The sequence below is a fragment of the Pholcus phalangioides genome, unplaced genomic scaffold (genome assembly GCF_987345545.1).
Source record: "Pholcus phalangioides strain wild (caught in Gottingen) unplaced genomic scaffold, Ppha-v1.0 ptg000015l_1, whole genome shotgun sequence".
Lineage (NCBI taxonomy): Eukaryota > Metazoa > Arthropoda > Arachnida > Araneae > Pholcidae > Pholcus > Pholcus phalangioides.
Window position 1 is genome coordinate 86,936,501 of NW_028301608.1, and position 19,894 is coordinate 86,956,394.

Here is a 19,894-nt window from a genome sequence, read left to right on the forward strand (position 1 = left end):
AAACAACCAATATTGGTTACATTTATTGTCTTATAAAAGAACTTTCATTAAACTTTTATAGTGTAATCACGACCTGTGAGAGAGAGATTTCCGATGAAAAAATCAGTTCGAATTTCTACAACCCGGTGGAAATTCGGCGTTTTAAGAACGAAAACAAGTTGAATTATAGGCCGGGTTGAACGATAGGCTGGCTCAAAAGTTTGTCAGAGCAGAGCAAATGCCCGAAATGGGTAAAAACCTATCAGGCAAGAATGGTTTTTGGGCCTCAACAAATCACTTTCGGAATGTTTACTTTGGTTATCCTAGGTTCCCCAGTAATGCGTTTCAGACATGCATATGCCTGATGGTTTTTTGTTACTTTTTCAATCCTCCCAGTAATTGAAGAAAACCTGGGTATCGCCGAGTATTATAACAGAACAGAATCTAATTCATTTCGTCGTTTTCCAGCCGAATGAGAGTGTCTGACGACTTAGAAATAGCCTTTCTGAGGCGTTGTGAAGAAGAAAGACAAGTTTGTATGTGTAAAGCCTGAGTTTGTGCTGGAGTAGAGTAAACATAAATCAAGTCCAATGCCATGTCCAAAGTGCAAATGCAGTATGCGCTCCGAAAGATTACAATTGGGGAAAAATTAAAATATTCAATTTTTCAGAGATCTTGGTAGACAAAACTATAACAACACATACGACACATAATATATGATGATAACACATAGTGATACAAGAATGGGTACAATATACCAGTGGCAAAGTAGATAAAGTCTGATATAATAGGATGACATAAAGAACAATAAAAATAGAAATGCACAATATAAATATATATTTTCCCCAATTTATTATTTTTTCTATTTTTTAATTTTTTTTTAATTTTTTCTCGAAAACATTTATACAGAAATAATAATAGAATGCATAATTTTCTTTATAAGATCAGTAGAGTGTCTAGTCAATGTGCAATACTGTTTCTGGCCTACGGTATATGGCTCTCTCTACAATGGGTCGTAATCCACAATCTCATTGAGATGACCATATTCAGAGTTCTGTAGCTTGTCATAGTGGGTTGTAGATAGCTCCTTGATGAAGTCCAGTAAAAGGGGTATACCCACGTCTTTCCTGATGTCAGCTCCATGTATAAATTTAGGTGCCCTCACAAGAGACCTTAGGATCTTATTTCGTTGAGATTGTAGCTTTTGCATGTTGCTATAACTAGCGTAGGCCCAGACTGGGGGCTGCATATGTCATAATTGGTCGAAGTATAGATTTATATATACTTTATTCTTTAAGGAGAGACGAGCTTGAGGAAATGTCATTTTGGAGAGCATGCCTAGGTCTTGGGTGGCCTTGTCCCTGACAGTCAATCTGAGGACCGGTCCAGAATTCAGCCCAGGGATTTTACTTTTCTTACTGGTTCCACGGCCGCGCTACCGATGTAGATGGGAGCGTTTCCTGGATCCGTTTTTCTCGTGAACCAAATAAATTGGCACTTGTGGTTCGGTTCAATCGCGTTGATGTCACACCAATCCTGAATATCCTCTACGATGTCTTGCAGATTTTAACGGCACTTTTGACCCTTCCTACCTGAGCAGGAATGTCATGCACGTAATGTTTAAAGATTGAAACTGGAGTTATAATCAGTTTTCAAAATTACTTGATTTTTGATACTTTTAAAATTAGTTATTTTGTTGATTACGGAATCGTTTCCTTCATAAATTCTAGAATTATTGTCGATCTCGCTTATAACTAACACAGATATTACAAATTTTTGCATACGACGAAGCTTTTCCCAACCTAAGGAAGATATATCTCTAAAGTGTTTTCCCTAACTAGCTTGATGTGACCACTGATAGATGGCGCATTTATTTCCTACCCAACTCATTAATGGCAGTAAAATGCAATATAGCCCGAGTTGGTGTGTTTGGTGGAGTAGTACATATATGCTTATCAAGCCAGTGCGAATATAATGAAGTTCGCATATAAGAAATATATTCTAGCTGTTTTTCCCTCCTTCGTTATAAGTCCGGACTCTGTAATTCCTTCTTTAATTCTAAAATTTTATCATTTTTTTTAAATTTTGATCTATTTGGAATTTTTTTTTTTTAATATGGTCTTCACGTATTCCCGAGGGATCGCATGATTCGTTCAGGAAATCTGTTAGGGTTCCCGAACCGGGATTCGAATCCAGATCAAATCTATTTAGTGTGATCCAATTTTATTTACTGTATTATGTTAAAAATATGAACTAAGTTTTTTAAACTTAAAAAAAAAAATTAGTTCAAATTTTTATTGGTAGAGAGTGCTGCACGAAAGAAAATCATTAGAAGTATGCAAATCGGAGTCCTATAAAATGCTTGGTGTACTTAAGAGCTCATTTTTTAATTTTTTTTTGTTACGGTGCTTAGATAAGGTTTTCATTATGTTGAAAACATTGCAGGATGAAGCACTGTTGTGGTTTTTTACTTTGGCCACAAATCGAAGGCTGAAGCTTTACGAACGTTTCAGACACACAGGAGATTGAAAAAATTTTCGGGTCCAATCATGTCGTTGGGCTGGTGTGCAGTGTCCTCTATTGACAAAAATGCGAACTAATTTTTTTCCCTATAGGTGGGAAAAAAAATTATCCCCGTTCCTGAGAATAAGTTTTTCACAAACGGCATTCACACATATACAAAAATTCCTTCAACTTTTATGAACTTTTAAATATTTTACCAATTTATGGGACATCCTGTATATTATACTGCAGGTGACAAAGAGTTCAGCCCAGAGGAGCCGAAGTTCGAAAGCGCTCCAACTGATGTGACGGCCCGCAAAGGCGATACCGTTGATATGGAATGGCAAATATCCGGGACACCATTTCCTTCTGTTGTCTGGTAAATACCAATTTTTTTTTTTTTTTGGTCCATTCTTCGAACAAGCCAAATCAAATATTTTCCCTCCAAAAAATACATTATATCCATTTCTTTTAATTCAGAAAAAATAATATACAGGGTGAGTCATTTTCCCCTTGTCGCGTTTTACTGGCGAACATTGATCCCAGAGGCATACTTTCAATTAGGAAAAAGTATCCAAACAACGTGAACTCAGATATGTCATTCATGTTGCAAGGGCTGTAAAGTTATTAAAATACAAAAATAACAACTTTTTATAGGAACACCCTGTCCTCAAAAACCCAATTAGAAACTTGTTGCCCCGTCTCTCCTGAGGGATAAAAAAATAGCAATATTCGCCGAGATATTTGAATTCCAAAATCTGAGAAAAGTTGGAAAACAACAGCATAAACGAGGTAAAGATTCCTTGTCCGTTGGTTTATGCTATTCCTTCCCACCTTTTCTCAGATTCTCTAATTCAGTTATCTCAGCAAATATTGCACTTACTTACTTTTTTTTGTTTTTTTTTGCCTCAAGAAAGACAGGGCAACTACTTTTTAATCCTTAAAGTGGCGATGACGAGATATCTCGTCTAACTTGATGCACTTTATTTCAGAAATCCCGAGTTCTTAAAACTCCCTCATTTTGGAAATGACGAGCCCAGCTAGCTCTGTACAGCAGTCTTTCCCTGATAACATGCTTTTCCTCCCCCCCCCCCGCATTCTCCGGATAATAGAAGGATAGAGAGATATCTTTTTCCTTTTAATTCGAGGTGGTATAGGGTTATGCGTACAGAAAACTTCCATTTTTATATTCTTCTTCTTCTCGGCTGTTTGGTGGTGGGGGAAGAGACATTTATCAACTGCGCTAGATCGAAAAAAAAGTTCTTGAAAGCAGGCGGCATTTTGCAGAGGATTTAGTAATTTTCACTGAGACAGTTATCACTGAAGCACAGATCAAATTTCATCAAGAACTATTATCGATTATAACGATTTTGTGATTTATGATCGTGTGATCTATATAGTTGCGATTTATTTTCCTCAATCGCCATTTTTCGATTTACATACATTTTGTACTTGTTACTGGCGATGCGCATATAATGGCACATCTGCCCATGTATATATATATATATATATATATATATATATTTTTTTTTTTTTTTTTCAAGCTCAATAAATGGTTAGTTTTCCCGGAGGCACCCGAGCCCTCAGGGACAATGTTGTGTGACAGAGTCTGGGGTCTCTCGGTTCCTATCACTGAGACAGTTACAAAGCGGATCAGGGAAATTTTAAAAACTGCTTAAAGGTTTAATTGGGTTTTTGAGCACAGGGTGTCGCGGTATGAAAAGTTAATTTTTATATTTGGATAACTATATATACAACTCCTTGCAACATATGGCCCATCTGAGTTCTATGTTATTGGGATACTTTTTTTCAAATTGGAAGTATGCCTCTGGGATCAACGGTTCGCGAGTAAAATGTGACAACAGGAATCGGAACTGTATTCATGTGATTCAGAAAAGATGGGGAAAACTTTAAGAGGTGATATAGTACACACCAATACAAACAATTGTCATCAAAGAATTCATGGTCTAACATTAAACGCAAACGCGCTAGTGCGTTTCAAAACGGCCGCTCCGCAAACGTTAAAACGGCATTCCTGTTGAAATTTATCGGGAGAAAAAGAATTGCATGCAAATTTAACCTGGGGAAGAAGAAACCGTATGCGAATCTGCGTGACAGTGAATAAAAAGCGCGAACGCCAGTCCTGTGAAGTTATTCCAGCGTGCAACAGTTCTAACGTACGAGATTATGGCGCACTTTGGTAATACGGATTGGGAAAACGCTCACCGTACATTCGTGCTGCCTCTGTGGTACTTGTGTTTGCAGCTCCGTAAATGAAATGCATGTCTCTTTTTTTCAGTATTACTTGCGGCATTATCCTCTATGTTACAACTGTTAGAACGGTTTCAAGCTGGAATAACTTTAACTTCACAGGGATAGCATCCGCGCCTTTTATTCACCGTGACGCAGATTTGCATACGGTTTCTTCTTTCCCAGGTTACATTTGCATGTACATGGGACTTTTTTCTCCCGATAAATTTCAACAGGAATGCCGTTTTAACGTTTGTCAAACACAGTTTTCTGGTTAACAGTATTTTATTGCATTACAACTTGCATGACAGTTTTTGGCGATGCTCCATATGGATCTCGATTCCCGTATTTTTATGAAGGAAATATAGTGAGCTAGCTATATGGGCCGCAGCTAGAAACGAAAATTTACACTGCCGCCCGGGAATTTTCTCAGTTGCGGCTAGTGCCGTCTTAAGACATGGGCACACCCAGGCACCTCACAAAAATGAGATGTTGAAAGTTTCGAGAACTTGCCGGGTGGGACCTCAGAAAAATAACCTGGCAAGGGGACCCATGATGCGCTTAAGACCGCCCTTGGTAAGCGTTTACTACCGATATTTTTCTACCGAAACACCTTTCGCGAGTCGGAGGTTGTGCAACCCTTAAACAGATCACACCATAAATTTAGAGGTGCAATGTCTTTGTAAAATTATTGACGTGATTTTAAGATGGAAATTTTTAAAAGCTTTTAAAAGCATATTTTTTTAAAATTTTCCCCCTTATATTTTGCTTTGTTACGTACTCGTTTAATACCGAATGATGACTAATAGTTTGTGAATGTCTTGATTATGTTTTTTTCATTTTACGTTAAGGATTTCAATTGGAATTTCAGGTACAAAAATGCCGAAAAACTGGAGAACTCACTTCAAGTCGACACTTTTGTTTCCCATAGAGGTCGGTGTCACGTCGAAATTCGCGACGTTTCGGAGCAAGATGGCGCAATCTACACGTGCTTGTTGGAAAACGATTGCGGATCCGCTCTGTCAACGGTGTTCTTGTCAGTAGCAGGTAAAATTTACATTTTGTTTGTTTTCATATTCGATTTCACGAACAAAATCTGTAAACATTTTCGAGGGGACTCGGCAATACAAAAGGTAGATGAAAGTCCATGACACACGTAAAAAATTGGGGTACAAAAGGCAGTTTAATGAAAAAATCAACTGAACACGAATTTTCTTGTTACGCAAGCAATAATTACTAAAATTTCATTAGTAAGGGGGTTGATGCACGATCTTGGTTTCCCATGCTGTCCTATGGGAAAGATCTTTTAAGGAACATTTAAAATTTTTCTACTCACTTTTTAGGTAATAATTCGATTTTCTTTTCTCGAATACCATGGATATTTTTTATACAATTTAACAATGGCTTTTAGGATTTTAATTGATGAACCTGTTTCAAAAATCACCACAATGTACCCGTATTTTGTGATAATTTTTTTTAAATAACTAATAAAAAAAAATCCTCGTGTTAAAATATGTAACACCATAGGGTCGAGGACAACGAGTTTCAAGACAATTGAATGAGTGGTGTTCGAAAAAATACAGGCGGGGAGTGAAATACACTAAAGCCCTCCACAGGGCAAGGATCAGAAAAAGTGTCCGTTAGGAGAAGTTCCACTGTAGTACAGGTGGAGCGAAAAACTTGGAACACATTTTGACGCAGAAAATTTCATATTATTTGAAAATTGAAAAATTCGAAAATGTGTTTTTTTTTTTTTTTGAAAAATTTGCTTGCGCCAATTCCCTTCTCCTTAAACTCGGAATTTTAGAACTTGAAAATTTGTTTTTTTTTCTCTTCTCTTCAGGGTGTGATTCTGGATCTTCACCGACGGAACCGAAGCTACCAAAACAGCTCGCATTGATCACTGATGAAATTGACACTATTGATGACGACACATGAAAAAATTCCAGTCGGTTCTTTTTATAGTCGATTTTTTTTTTGTGATACTTCGCTTTTGAGAACGTCTAGTTCGAATTTTCTACTCCTATTATTTGGAACCGTTTTGTACTGTTTGAATAAATGGACTTGAAAGTGTGGGACGAGATTTTTTCTGATAAGGTTGATATCATTGAAGTTAAAACAATGTCACGCATACAAACTTATGAAAAATAGTGTACATAGTAAAACCTCTCCAAGATGGCACTTCAACTCCACTCTTTTACAACTACCGTATAAGAGGATCATAAGTACTCTCCTGGCTATGAATATAAAATAGAGCAGGGGTGTACAAATTTCTCAGTCCGAGCCTCCGAGGGCCAGAAACTGGTACATTATAAGAGGACCATATGACCCGTATTTTACGGGACATTCCATAATTTTGGCCCCATCCGTCTGGCTTTTTTAAAAAATAAAATCTCTTATTGCCTGTATCATCAGCGAAACTTTCATTTTTATTTGTACTGAAATCAAGAATTTAGATTATTTTCATAAATTATCAATTATATTATAGTATTTATGACCATTATATATATATATTACTGTAATTATAATGAGTTCATCTCACAAATTTGTCAAAGATATAATTTTTTTACGAAGAACATTTTAATATGACTTGTTGTTGCCCTCTATTCCCTGCCACTGGCGATTTTCCAGTAGTTTTAGCGATATTTGACAACACTTTACTATCTTTGTCATACCTTCGATAAGTGTTTTGGTCGTAATTGGCGACTTTACTTGCCTTTGACAATTTTTTGTGTCTGCAATTGGCGATTTCGCTTACATTTGACAATTCTTTTTGGCTATAATTGGAAACATTACTTACCTTTGACAACTTGTTTTTGTCTGCTACTGGTAACTTTATTTTTGATAGTTTTTCAGTAGCTTCATAAGTGCGCAAAGCTACATCATAAGCGGATAGAGACTCCTATAACTGGAAGGCAAATGATCAGCTCCCCCTTCCCACTTATGTCAATAATACAACTTTTTGACTGAACGATGGGGGGGGGGGGAGAAGGCGATCGCTCCCTTTGCCTTCCCCATATACGACTATGATGTACATACACCTCGTGAGAATCACTCTGGGGAATTTCTAATGCATTGGTACACGCCGGAACGAATGTGTGATCTTAACGGATTTATGCTTTCCGAGTAATGCATTTTTGGTGTTACACTCGTGTTGCCACCTTTCTTCCATATTTTAGAATGAAAATGGCAGATGCCTGAATTTTCGCGTTGTGTAATTATCGTGTTAAAGATATGTTTGCCTTTGCTGAGAGACATTTTCAAGTGGGAGACCAGCTCATATTCGCACCTTCATTCTTCGTTAATCTATCGCCATGGGCAATTTACTACCGAATGAGTTGTGCCGGAAGTGTGTATGTGTACCTAACAGTCTGAATACGTGAATGCTGCCACCATCGATTTCTCAAACTATGAGTGAAGTGTAATGATTGAATATTTGTACTGTTGTAAAACTGTTCCTCTCTGGCGAGACTTTTAACGGGAAGCTCAGTTAGTATTCACGTCTCGAAGTTAAGAACCACAGAAAACCAACTTCAGCAGACCACCACTAGGCCATCGGTGGGGTTTGAATCCGGGTCCTCCACTTTGACCATATGACCGAATAGCCTTCATTCCTTTGAAAACTGGCCCTTCGGAGAGATGAATCGATGTTTTGGGGCTTAATTTTGGTAACCCTTTAAGCAGCACAGCCGAAATCACTAAAACCCTGTAAGAGGCCACATCTTTTTAAATGAAGTAGGCTTTCTTCCAATTTTCAGCAGGTGCAAACTAAGGGGTATAGAGACAGGTGTTTCATCGAGAAATCAACATTACAAAATGACTGGGCTTGTCAGTGCTAACATAAGAGGCTCTTAAGGCGACGAGATATCTCGTCATTGCCTCTTAAAGGGTTGAGTGTTAGAAATCCGAATAAAAGAAAATAGCGATAGGAAACTTCTTATAAGTTTTCTTATGAAGAAAATTTATTAAAAATTACATGAATATATGATAAGTTACATGTTTTCTTATAAATAAAAAAATAGTTTGTTCTTTGTAGAAATTTTATGTACACAGTCGCTCTTTATAAGAGCTAATAATGTGTGGTCCCTGGAGCTTAAAAAATTACATTCGTTAAGTTCATCTTGAAAGATCAGTGCTGTCCGAATCGCGGAATACCTCCGAATCTATAGAATCCAAAGTCTCGCTCCGCCCGCGGATCATTGCGTGGGAGCCAAGCATTGGCGCCGATCCAATCGATGAAGAAGTCGTTTCTCCAGCGCCACTGGTGCTGCTGGCAGATGATCGGGATAAGGATACCATTCGGCCCAAGGCGCGTATCGCTGTACCACTTTTCTGCAATCAAATCGACACTGACGTCATCAAAGAAGGAATTCCAAGGTATTGATATTTCCACTTGATTATACACTGAGTGGCTACTTTATCATGATCACCTCGTCGATATTTCGTATATTTTGTTACGAGATGTTGATAGGCTATATGTAAAATCTGAGACCATGCTCAATGAATAGAACTTTTGGATAGTCTGGTTGTGTTACTGGATGATTGTGAATCTAGATTTTCATGGCTCTTTCAATCTCATCTCACAAATGTTTAATGGAACTGATATCTGCGGGAAGGGGGGAGGGTAGGGCCCCACCTGAGCAAAGAAAACTCTCCTTCAGGTTCTTCAAACCTATGTTAGCACTATGGCCTGACGCATTATCTTGTTGAAAGTAGCTATCGCGATAGAGGTAAATCAGCATGTACTCGGTCAGCAACGATGTTTAGACAAGATGTCTTATTCAGATGTTGTTCATGAACACCAATTAAAGAGCCCAAAGCATGTCAAGAAAACATTCCCCCAAACCTCCACCCAGCTTGAAGGATTGTAGCAATGCATTTGGCGTCCATGCTGTCTGAACCAAATTCTCACTCGACCATCTGCATTGTGCGACTAAAAATGTGATTCATCCGACTACATAACTTGTTTCTAATTATTCACGTCCAATCTCTGCGCTCTTGGGCGAATTCGAGACCTTTTTGACATGAATACGTCTTTTAAATCATTTGACGATACTGGGAACATTCGCAAGAAGTTGTGAGACGAAATTCTTTAACGCTTATATCTTAGCAAATATTCAGAATATATCATTGTTTTGGATGTCTGCAGGTAGATCTCGTTAAGGCAAATGCAATGATGCAACTTTGATTTTAATCTCTCTTTCGGTCTGGGTTCCAGGCACGCCGCCCACTTTCGTAATGAAATTGTTTTACGCTATATCTCGAGAAGATCACAAAGCAAATAGAAGCAAATGGTATCGTCTGTTAGATATTCCAAAGACGTAATTTCATTACGTCAGAACCTACCATGAGAGTCGAAGCATAAAGAACGTATTCATGTTAAAACTTATGACCGTGTCTACCGCACAGCCCACCCCAATTTCCCACCCCAATTTTTTGTTAGCTGCAGACACCAATGGTGTTCGAACTGGCATTCGGCTTCTACATCCCATACGATACATTGTACGGTGAACAGTGCATTCAGAGATCCAAGACGATGCTTGATTGAGATCTGCTGCAATTTGCTGCACTGTTACCTTGTCTTGCACAAGTCTGGAGTCTCTCCGTTCCGCCCGAGCATTCACTAGTCGGTGACGACCATAAGTTGCACGTTTTGTTGCACCCATTTTTTTTGCGCCTGACAGTCTAATCGGTAAACACTTTAACTACAGCTCTGCTCTTGTATGTTTCTCAAATGCGGCGTGCCGCATTAAAGAGCCATATTACATGGCCCTGAGCTCCTAAAATACATTCCACGTTCCTCAATTCCGGTTTCTTCCCCCATAGCTTTACAAATAATTCACCTATACTACTGTCTCAGGAACCGAGTTTTTCTTTTTCATGCTAGTGTAGCCCTCTAACGGCAACAGTGTGACGCCATAGCTCATTTGCTTAAAACTGTCAGGTGGTCATAGTAAACTGGCCATTCAGTGTATAGCACTAGATATAAACCTCATTTCTGTCAATGAATATGTGAATAATAAACACCGTATAATTGTTAATATACTTGCCTGCCACTTTCGACGGATGATGAATTTCTTGAGCTTCTCCGTTGACAATGGCGTAGGATTTTCTTGCATCCAGGAGACCCTCATAAGCCAAGGGTGCTTCAGACTTTCCTCCGATGTCATCCTTCGCCTTTTTTTTAAAGAATAATATTGATGGTCAATGAGGTAGAAAAATTATGACATAGAATTTCCACACGGGTCGCACATTCTTGGCTACATAAGGTGTTCCACAAATACATATACAAACGTCTAGGAGATGACAAATGCAGGGTCACAACCATAGTTTTCAAGTAGGCCTACTGCTGCACAGCGAAGACAAGAAATGAGACAGGAACATATCATTTATGAAAGTATGGAATTATACCAGAGTATATAAATTTTTTAGACCCATGGGTGCTCGAAGTTTTGAGTAGGAGATTTTGATTTCTTAATTCATTCTAGAGGTGCTTTTGCCTCCGTGATACAAAATGCTGTGGGTGCTCGAACATCCAAAGCACCCTGTCTGCGACGCAACTAGAAGATACAGAAGTTTCTCAAAGACGTGAACATGAGCGGTACTTGAGAGCGTCGGTCATGGATTCAAGTGCATGTTGAAAAATGTTTGTATTTGGACCATTGCAGCGTCCACAAAGTCTGACGGTTATCTGGAAGAATCGAGGAGTGATGCGCCTTGGCCTTTTTTGTGTGATTTGTGTTTGTGCAAACCTACCCCCTCTCCCCCAGAAGTTTGTACAGTCAGTCCTCAGTATAACGTCCCCCCGGGGACCGAATGAAACTAATTCATAAGCGGGGTGACTTAATAACGAGTAATCCCAATTCACTGATTTTTTAGGCAGGGACCAATAACAAGTGACGACGTAGGCCAGATGACGCACGTGCGTTTTACCGAAGTCTCACTTACTGCGTTAAGCATACATGTAGCACGCATTTGTGGAACAACTCGTTTTGCAAAAATATTTTTACCTACTTACCTGGGCATTTTGATGAGTAATTTCGATATGAAGTCCTTGGCTTCATTTGAAATGTTCTCAAATGCCTCCTCGTCGAAGTCGAACTCTGCTCTGGTGATGTTGGTGAAAGTTTCCGGATCAGTGTCACCCATGAAAGGAGATAATCCTGATAGACTGAGGTAAAAACCGATAGCTCTAAGATTTAATTTATAAGCAATGGGTAATGTTAACAAAGTGAAAGAACTTCTGTTTAAAACAAAAAACTAAGGATGAATTTTTAAAAAGAAACGTCATTTTCTTACAGGACGTAACAAATGACGCCGATGCTCCACATGTCACTCGCAGGTCCAACGGGTTCGTAACCGATGACTTCCGGCGCCACGAACTCCGGTGTCCCAAATAGAACCCTCAAATTTTCGTCTGGTTTGATGGTTTTTGCCAATCCAAAGTCGATAATCTTTATCTGAAATGAGAGGATTTTCGTCTATACGTATTAGAAAGAGCAATCGTAACATACTTTACGCATTTTTAATTTTTCATTCATGCGAAATCACCTTATACAAGGTGATATGATTCAAAGAAGTGATTTAAACCAGTGTTCTTCACCGGATTGTTCGCGATAATTTCCTACCGGTCCACGAAACATTTTCCAAAATTGTACCGTTGGGTCAGTCATCACATCACGGAAACAACGTATATAAAATTTTCCACAAAGAAACAGCGGATGTCACTACTACTAAAAATTGTGATTTGGCACTAAAAAATAGCTGCTGAAATTCAGTTCGGAAAAGACAAAAATATAGTAACCATTTCTATACGGCGCATAAAATTCACACCTGTCGGCAGTATAAATATGAACAGTTTTTGAATTATATATTCCTCATCATGCTACACACCGGTTTTAAACCAAAAGCTGATTTTTTTTTTTTGAAGAATTATAACAAACAGTTTTGTTTTTACTGAACAGATGGCAGCAGAGGTCCCAGCTCAACGATGTTTCTCCCGCTGAAATATCACGGCAAATATAAAAAAGGCATGGCAAAAACTGGTAAGAAGTTACACACACAGGTGTGCAGCGATAAAAATGAAAAGTTTTTTGGGTACCATACCATATGTTGTCCACTTTGAGCTGCACCGGCTTCAAACAAACAATTTTAATATAACAGTTCTTTGTATTTATTTGATAGGTGGCAGCAAGAGCATAACGCTTTTCCACCCGTGTAAAATAATAGAGCATATTACTGTTGCTCTGGAAGCACTGCCGCCACTTAGAAAATGCGCATAGCGATATATTCCACTGCCCGTTAATTACTTTGTTTACATTCGACAGACCAAAAAGAAAAAAATATTTTTTATTTGAATAAATAAACCTATAACAACAAAGTGTAGCTGAAATTTTGCGGAAAACATATCCACCGGTATATGGCGTATAAAATTTACACCAGCGAACAGCATGAAAAAAATAAACAATATATGTATCATATATTACTTATTTCCATGCTTGCATACTGGTTTTCAACCAACAACAAATTTTAATTTCAGAATTATAACTGGTTTTTTCTTCATTCCATAGGTGGCAGCAGAAGTCCCAGCTGAACTTTGTTTCTCAAATATATATATGATAAGTCAGATAGTTGGAAAATTTTTCTCCTATCGTCTCGGGTTTACGAATCATTTCTCCCATTAATGCGGGTCCACGAAATTGTTTACTTAATTTCACCGATCTGCATGTATGAAAAGGTTGAAGAACACCGATTCAAGTAAAGGTGATTTATTAATCTGCATCGTGACTGAATCACAAATTGGCGTGGCAAACTCTACAAGCCAAAATGAAAAATGAGACGGGGGTTGATAGTACGCGCGTCCAGACAAACGATGGAATTCAAGGTCACCCATGATTTTTATTTTTAGTTCACGTTGGCCCAGAGCTCAAGCCACTTTCTACCAAAAAAGGGGACAAGAAAAATATTCTGGAGTTACTCCAGGAAGTAAAGAGAGGGAAGTATTTTTTATACAAATACAGAACCGTTAGACCCTACATGCCCACCTCGTGGCCTTCAAAGTCATCTGCTGTGGCCCGTGATCTGAACCCCAAATTTGTAAAAATGAAAACTAAAAACTGCACATTTACAGATTACTTAATGACCCACGGTGCAGTTCACATCATTTAAGTAGCTCTTGCGTGGCACATTCACAGATCACTCGAAGTGATCCGCGGCATAGTTACAACTCACTTAAGTGTGATCCGCGGCACATTTACAGATCACTTAAACGACCTGCGGCAGAGTTCCAGATCACTCAAGTGATCCACGGCACATTTCCATATGAATTAAGTGGCTCATAGCGCAGTTTCAGAGCACCAAAGTGACCCTGCGCATAATTATAGATCACTGGAATGACCAGCGGCACATTTACAGATCATTCAAAAATTAAAAAAAAAAAGTGATCCGCGGTGTATTATATAGATCACTAGTGGCCCACTTCAAAAGGTTGAATATCCTTGCGTTGGACAGAAGAAAATGACGATACTTTTTTCCCTAATAACTGCCTTACGTAACTGGAAGGAATATATCCCAGTCAATCCCGATCATGTGAGTAAGGTTACCATATTTATATAAATCGGATTTTACTTTTTCTGTTCATATTATTGATTTACGCGCTGTCTTGAATAAAAAAAAGAAAAAACTTCTCTCAAAAGAAAAACTAGAGATTTTCAAAATATTTTTCTAGTGTATATTATTTTCCTGCATAATTCACTGGTCGATCAAAACTAGATTATGCGTCGGTAATTTGGGAGCCTTTCTGCACCGTTCAATGTCCACAGAACTGGAAACTTTACTACATAAATTTCTTTGCTACTTTATACTACAAAAAAATTTTGGTTATATTCTGAATTTTTATTCGCCACTTTCTTACGTGATTTGTTCGGTATTGAAAGCCTATAACAACGTCGCAAATTAACGATAATTTTTTTTAAAAAATCTGTTGATTTTTCAACGATTGGAGTTATTGTATTCTAAATAACGTTTGGTTTTTTTCGCGTAATGCAACGGAGGACGAGGACAAATGAATTCTTTGCTTGCCAGAGTGTTATACCGAAACAGCATAGGCGAATGTTGTGCTATATACAGATTTCGTATTCTTCATAAATTCTGCGTTTTCTCACTTATTTTTATATAGGCCGCAGCGTCGCAAATTTGGCGAACGAATAATAAAGGTTGTGACCTATGAACTATCAAACCCCCTGTTATTTTATTGTTCTGGGGCACTTTGTATACGATAATTTCGCTAATACCTGATGTGATGTCCTTGTTTTACAGAGGATATTCTCGGGTTTAAGGTCCAGATGCAGCACTGAACAGCCGTGCATGTAGGCTACAGCGTCGCAAATTTGGCGAACGAACAGCACGCAGTCACTCTCAGTCAGTACGAAATCGTGAGCTATCACCCTCTCGAACAACTCGCCTCCCGATATACTGAAAAAAAATAAACGTTAAACTATAATTTTCTATCAAACGAATTGCACATTTTAAGAGTTTCCTCGAATTTATTTTACTCTGCAATTTATCGTTAGTTAAAGAAATATTGCACAATTTGCCTCCATGATACTCACTATTCCGTAACCAGGATCATGTTTCGGCTATTTTCAAAAGCTGCAATCAGTTTCAGCAGTTTCGGGTGGTGTAGCATGTTCATGATTTCGATTTCTTGCAACACCTTTTCTTTACCACGGATGCATCGGATCATTTTCGCAGCCCTCGGTCTGCCTGTGGATTGTTCCACGCAACGGAACACTGTCCCGAATTTGCCTCTGTCGATTGGAACGTCCAAAATTTAGAATAATTTCGAAACAATTGATTAAATGTCAAAATGAAGCTGAATTTCTTTTGAATCTGGAAAAAAATACTCACTTTCCAACTTCTTCTTTGAGCTCGTAGCGCTCACTGAATATCGTCCCGGGTTCCACGATCACCGGGTCTGACTGCAATTCCACTTGATATATTGAATAGAAATTGCATTATTCAGTTACAATTGGATCTCTAATCTATGGAAAATATATTTCATATACAAGGAAACCTCAATATAACGATACTCTACGGACCCAAAAAAAGAATATCGTTGTAGAAGGGTTATCGTTACATCGAGAGGCAACAATGTAATCACTTGCCACCAAATGTATGCTGCTGTTGACATCTTTCTAAATCTATGTTGTTAGTACCATCATAAAAAGGGGTTTAAAGGATTAATGTACCACGAAAAATTGGAAATTGTTCAGTTCAGTGGTTTCCCAAAATACTTTTAGTCGTAAACCCCTCTTGAAATCTTGGTGGCTGTCATTGATACCGCCCTTCTTTTATAACAGAAACTACAGCCACCTAATAAGCAAGAATGTTGTCAAAGAATGGTGGACATTCTATCCAGTAAATGTGATGCAATCTAACTGGACTAGTTCACCGCACACCGACTCCGGACATATCGCTATACTGCAATTTTAACGAGTTGGGATGGATATGAAGACGCTATGCATCGGTGATCGCATCAAGCTCATCAGGGAAAATTTCTTATCTATATTTTCCCCCGGTTCGAACCTGGGACCTGATGGTGACCTTTATGGTCGAAGACGAGCATCTTACCACCACACCACTCGGACGCATAATCTATTAGACTGCAAAAGAACTAAAACAATGAACTACAACAACTACTGACTATTCTAAGTGCAATGCAGAGGAGTGGCATTCCAAAAATCAATTTATTGCTTTTTCCCTCTCTCTGGTGTGTTTCAAAAGGAAGGAAAAGTATCAAATTTCACATTCCGATGTTTACGTGCAGCACCCCCTTTTTTCTGTAACTGACGTTGCCCCTCCCCCCTCCTTCGCTCTATGTTTTGAGTGATTTTGTTGGTATATGTTGGTCTTTCAGTTCTCAGTTGATATCTGGTCTTATGACTTTCCACACCTCTTTTTACCATCTTTTTTGTTATATTAGTAGCTTATTTGACTGAGTTTGAGAGAATCTGATGTATCACATCTATCTGATGAAGAATTCGAAATGTGCCAGCTACTGCCTGATGAAAATGAGCGGGTTACAGATGAGGAAGCCATCAATGACAACATGCTTGGCCCGGTCGTTCCTGCAGATGTTTGTGGATATCTAAGTGTTTTAAGATCACCACGTAGTTCATTTGTGGGTGAATTTGCAGATCCTATCAACATGCCATCTACATCGAAAAATTGTTTTCCAAAGATCAGATAATTACCGTCAAAAAAATAAGAAAAAAACGTGTCAAGAGTCAAAAGACTAAAATTCATGCAACCGAAGTGGAAAAAAAGTACTGCATTCGACCAAAATATAAGAAGCTAACCTGCTGAAGCAATCAGTCATAAGTTTCCTGAGCTAAGTGCAAGCCGACTCGATTGATATTTTTTTCAAATTTTTATCGCAAGAGTACCTCAGTTACTTGGCTGAGATGACTAATATTTATGTCGCACAACATGGATCGAATTTGAAAATTGAGTGGAAAGAAATCACAAAGTTTTTTGGATTGGTTTTGCTAAGTAGGTATCACGGAATACCCAGTGAAAATGATTACTGGGGTACTTTCAGAAGACACAACACTACCGATCGTCCCCACTGTTATGTCGAGAAATAAATTTAGAGACATAAAAAATAACTTCCATTTGATGGATAACTCTTTCTTACAACCCGGTGATAAGTTGGCTATCTATGATGAATTAAATGAAAAATTCACACACATTCGGTTTGGGTTGTTCCATGATAAACTAAGCATCGATGAATCAATAGTACCGTATTACGCTCATCATTCAAGTAAGATGTTTATATGGGGAAAACCGATTCGCTTTGGATTTAAAATTTGGATGATTTGCTCAAACAATGGCTTCCCATATAAAATGGAAATATATGCTGGTAAGCAGTCATCGGAGCCTGTGCATTTAAGTACCAGAGTAGTAAATAATATTTTATCTTTATATTTTTAAATAATCTTTTAACTTACCATGGGATGCATACATAAACCTAAACCCGTATGTATGTATTCTTTTGTGAATTTTAGACCAGCATTTCAGCTCATCATAAGTTCTTTATTATAATCCAGATATACATGCCTTTTGAGTATATTCAAGAGAAATTTATTTCCATCATTTTTAAAATTCTATATGTTTCTTTAATTTTTAAAATAAATTTATTAAATGATGACGAATTTTGTATCATCCTGTAAAGATGGCTTCACTGCGAAAATTATGTTCAGTTATGTTTAGTAAGAAAATTATGTTCCCAATTGGGAACATTCAAGAAAAGGGAAATTTTTTTTTCTTCAATTTCTCGATTGATATCTCTTAACTAAAAAATCAGAAAAAAAAATTAAGAAAGAAATTATTGCTGAGTCATTTTGCAGTTGAACGCGCATGTTGGTGGATAATTATAATTTTTTAGCTTCGTGCCAGAGTGTTGATGTCCTAACAAACTCGAGGCGACCACCGATAGACAGCACCTTCACTTCCAACCCATCTCACTAACGGCAGTAAATTGCAATGTAGCGATAGGGCCAGAGTTGGTGTTTGGTGAAGTAGAGTGCTGATGATTTGAGGCAAGCATTGAGTTCATCAGCTGGCGTTGAACATTTTTATTCCCTGTTTTATCGTCGTAGTTGTTGTTCTCTGTTGTTAGTGACGTCATATGTCCAGCTTCTGCAGCGAATATTATTCAAACTCCTTTTAAGCACTTTTTAAATTGAAACTATACCTCAACGATGAGTGGTTGATGAGATAAAGGCCACATTAGCACTTACAGGACACCCTGTATACATGCAAGCAAAAATATCTGGCGCTTCCAGGGGTTTCTTCAATTACTGGGAGTATTGGAAAAGAGCCAAACCATTATAAAGGAATAAACTGTAATGATGGCAGCGTTAAAGATGTGACAAACCATTGTAAAGACATATACACGTCTGAAATTCATTGTTGGCAACCACGGTAACCAAAGTAAACGTTCCGAAAGTAATTGTTGAGGCCCCAAAACCATTGTTGCCCGGCAGTTTTTCGCCCATTTCGGGCATTTGCCCAGCTCTGACGAACTTTTAAAGTAGCCTACGGTTCAATCCCGGTCCTGTTTGGTATATATGCAAAATCTGGCGACGATCGGTCTAAAACTGTAGATTTGTATAAAGAGCATACATACATACTTTCACATTTATATATAAGACTAGCTACAATACCCGGCGCTGCCCGGGTTTTCTTCAATGAGGCTTTTTGGATCATGCGATATCTCCCTCTTTCTTTGAGGGACATGCAAACCGTGTCTAAGTTAACCAATATGGCGACGTCCTGCGCGACTCATGAAAGAAACAAATCTAAATTTAAAGAAACGTAGAAATGAATAGTCCCCCCCCCCCCTTTTTTTTTTATGGGTGTTAGGTATTTCGATTCCCTCCCCCTGAACTTCAAGTTATCTATTTCTGCCTGTTTGAGCTTCCAAAAATGCTTAATTAAAGCTGTGGAATTTTTTCGATGCACTTTACGGGGCCCATAACTAATTTTAAAAACATCCTAAACTATATGAATTTATGCAAATAAATATCAAAAGACAATACGGAGACATTAATTTTCATGATTGAGAAGATATAAATAAAAAGTTGAAATCAATGTTATTACATGGATATCAAACTCAAAAGTAGATCCGGCAAATTATTCATATTTTTAATTTTCTGGGCTTCGTATCTCCAAGTGAATTCAATATTTCAAAAATCGAGAATTCAATTTAATTTTTAAAATTATTGATGTGGCAGGAAACCCCCCCCCCCCCACTAAATTTCCGTATTTATGCAGTTAAATCGGCAATTTTAATACTGATTTCTATGGGGATCACCCTTTTCCTGACCCTCAAAGCGATGATGGTGATGATTATGACGTCTATTCAAAAAGCCTCATTACTGAGAGTATTGAAAATGTGGCAAACCATTATAAAGGCATAAACTATTATACATAACTGACAGCATTAAAGAAGTGACAAACCATTGTAAAGGCATAAACACGTCTGAAACTCATCGCTAGGGAACCACGGTAACCAAAGTAAACGTTCGGAAAGTGATTGTTGAGGCCCAAAAACCATTGTTGCCGGACAGTTTTTTTGCCCATTTGGGGCATTTGCCCT

At 38.1% G+C, this 19,894-nt stretch overlaps 2 protein-coding genes across 3 annotated transcripts in view; one reads left to right on the plus strand and one right to left on the minus strand.

Annotated features, from left to right (window-relative positions):
* MnM (myomesin and myosin binding protein) overlaps positions 1–6,804 on the plus strand; it is a 29,135-nt gene extending 22,331 nt beyond the window's left edge. Inside the window, exons 11-13 of the mRNA XM_089244674.1 lie at positions 2,734–2,860; positions 5,603–5,778; positions 6,575–6,804. Coding sequence (XP_089100800.1) covers positions 2,734–2,860; positions 5,603–5,778; positions 6,575–6,669 — 398 coding nt within the window. The 3' untranslated portion in view covers positions 6,670–6,804. The remainder of the gene's footprint in view (positions 1–2,733; positions 2,861–5,602; positions 5,779–6,574) is intronic.
* A 1,868-nt stretch (positions 6,805–8,672) lies between these two features.
* Positions 8,673–19,894, minus strand: part of LOC149076945 (uncharacterized) — a 58,094-nt gene continuing 46,872 nt past the window's right edge. For both annotated transcript variants that reach the window (XM_089244675.1, XM_089244676.1), the window contains 7 exons: positions 15,640–15,721; positions 15,342–15,539; positions 15,024–15,204; positions 12,031–12,191; positions 11,750–11,902; positions 10,782–10,908; positions 8,673–9,063 (listed from right to left, as the gene is read on the minus strand). In XM_089244675.1, coding sequence (XP_089100801.1) covers positions 8,848–9,063; positions 10,782–10,908; positions 11,750–11,902; positions 12,031–12,191; positions 15,024–15,204; positions 15,342–15,539; positions 15,640–15,721 — 1,118 coding nt within the window. In that variant the 3' untranslated portion in view covers positions 8,673–8,847. The remainder of the gene's footprint in view (positions 9,064–10,781; positions 10,909–11,749; positions 11,903–12,030; positions 12,192–15,023; positions 15,205–15,341; positions 15,540–15,639; positions 15,722–19,894) is intronic.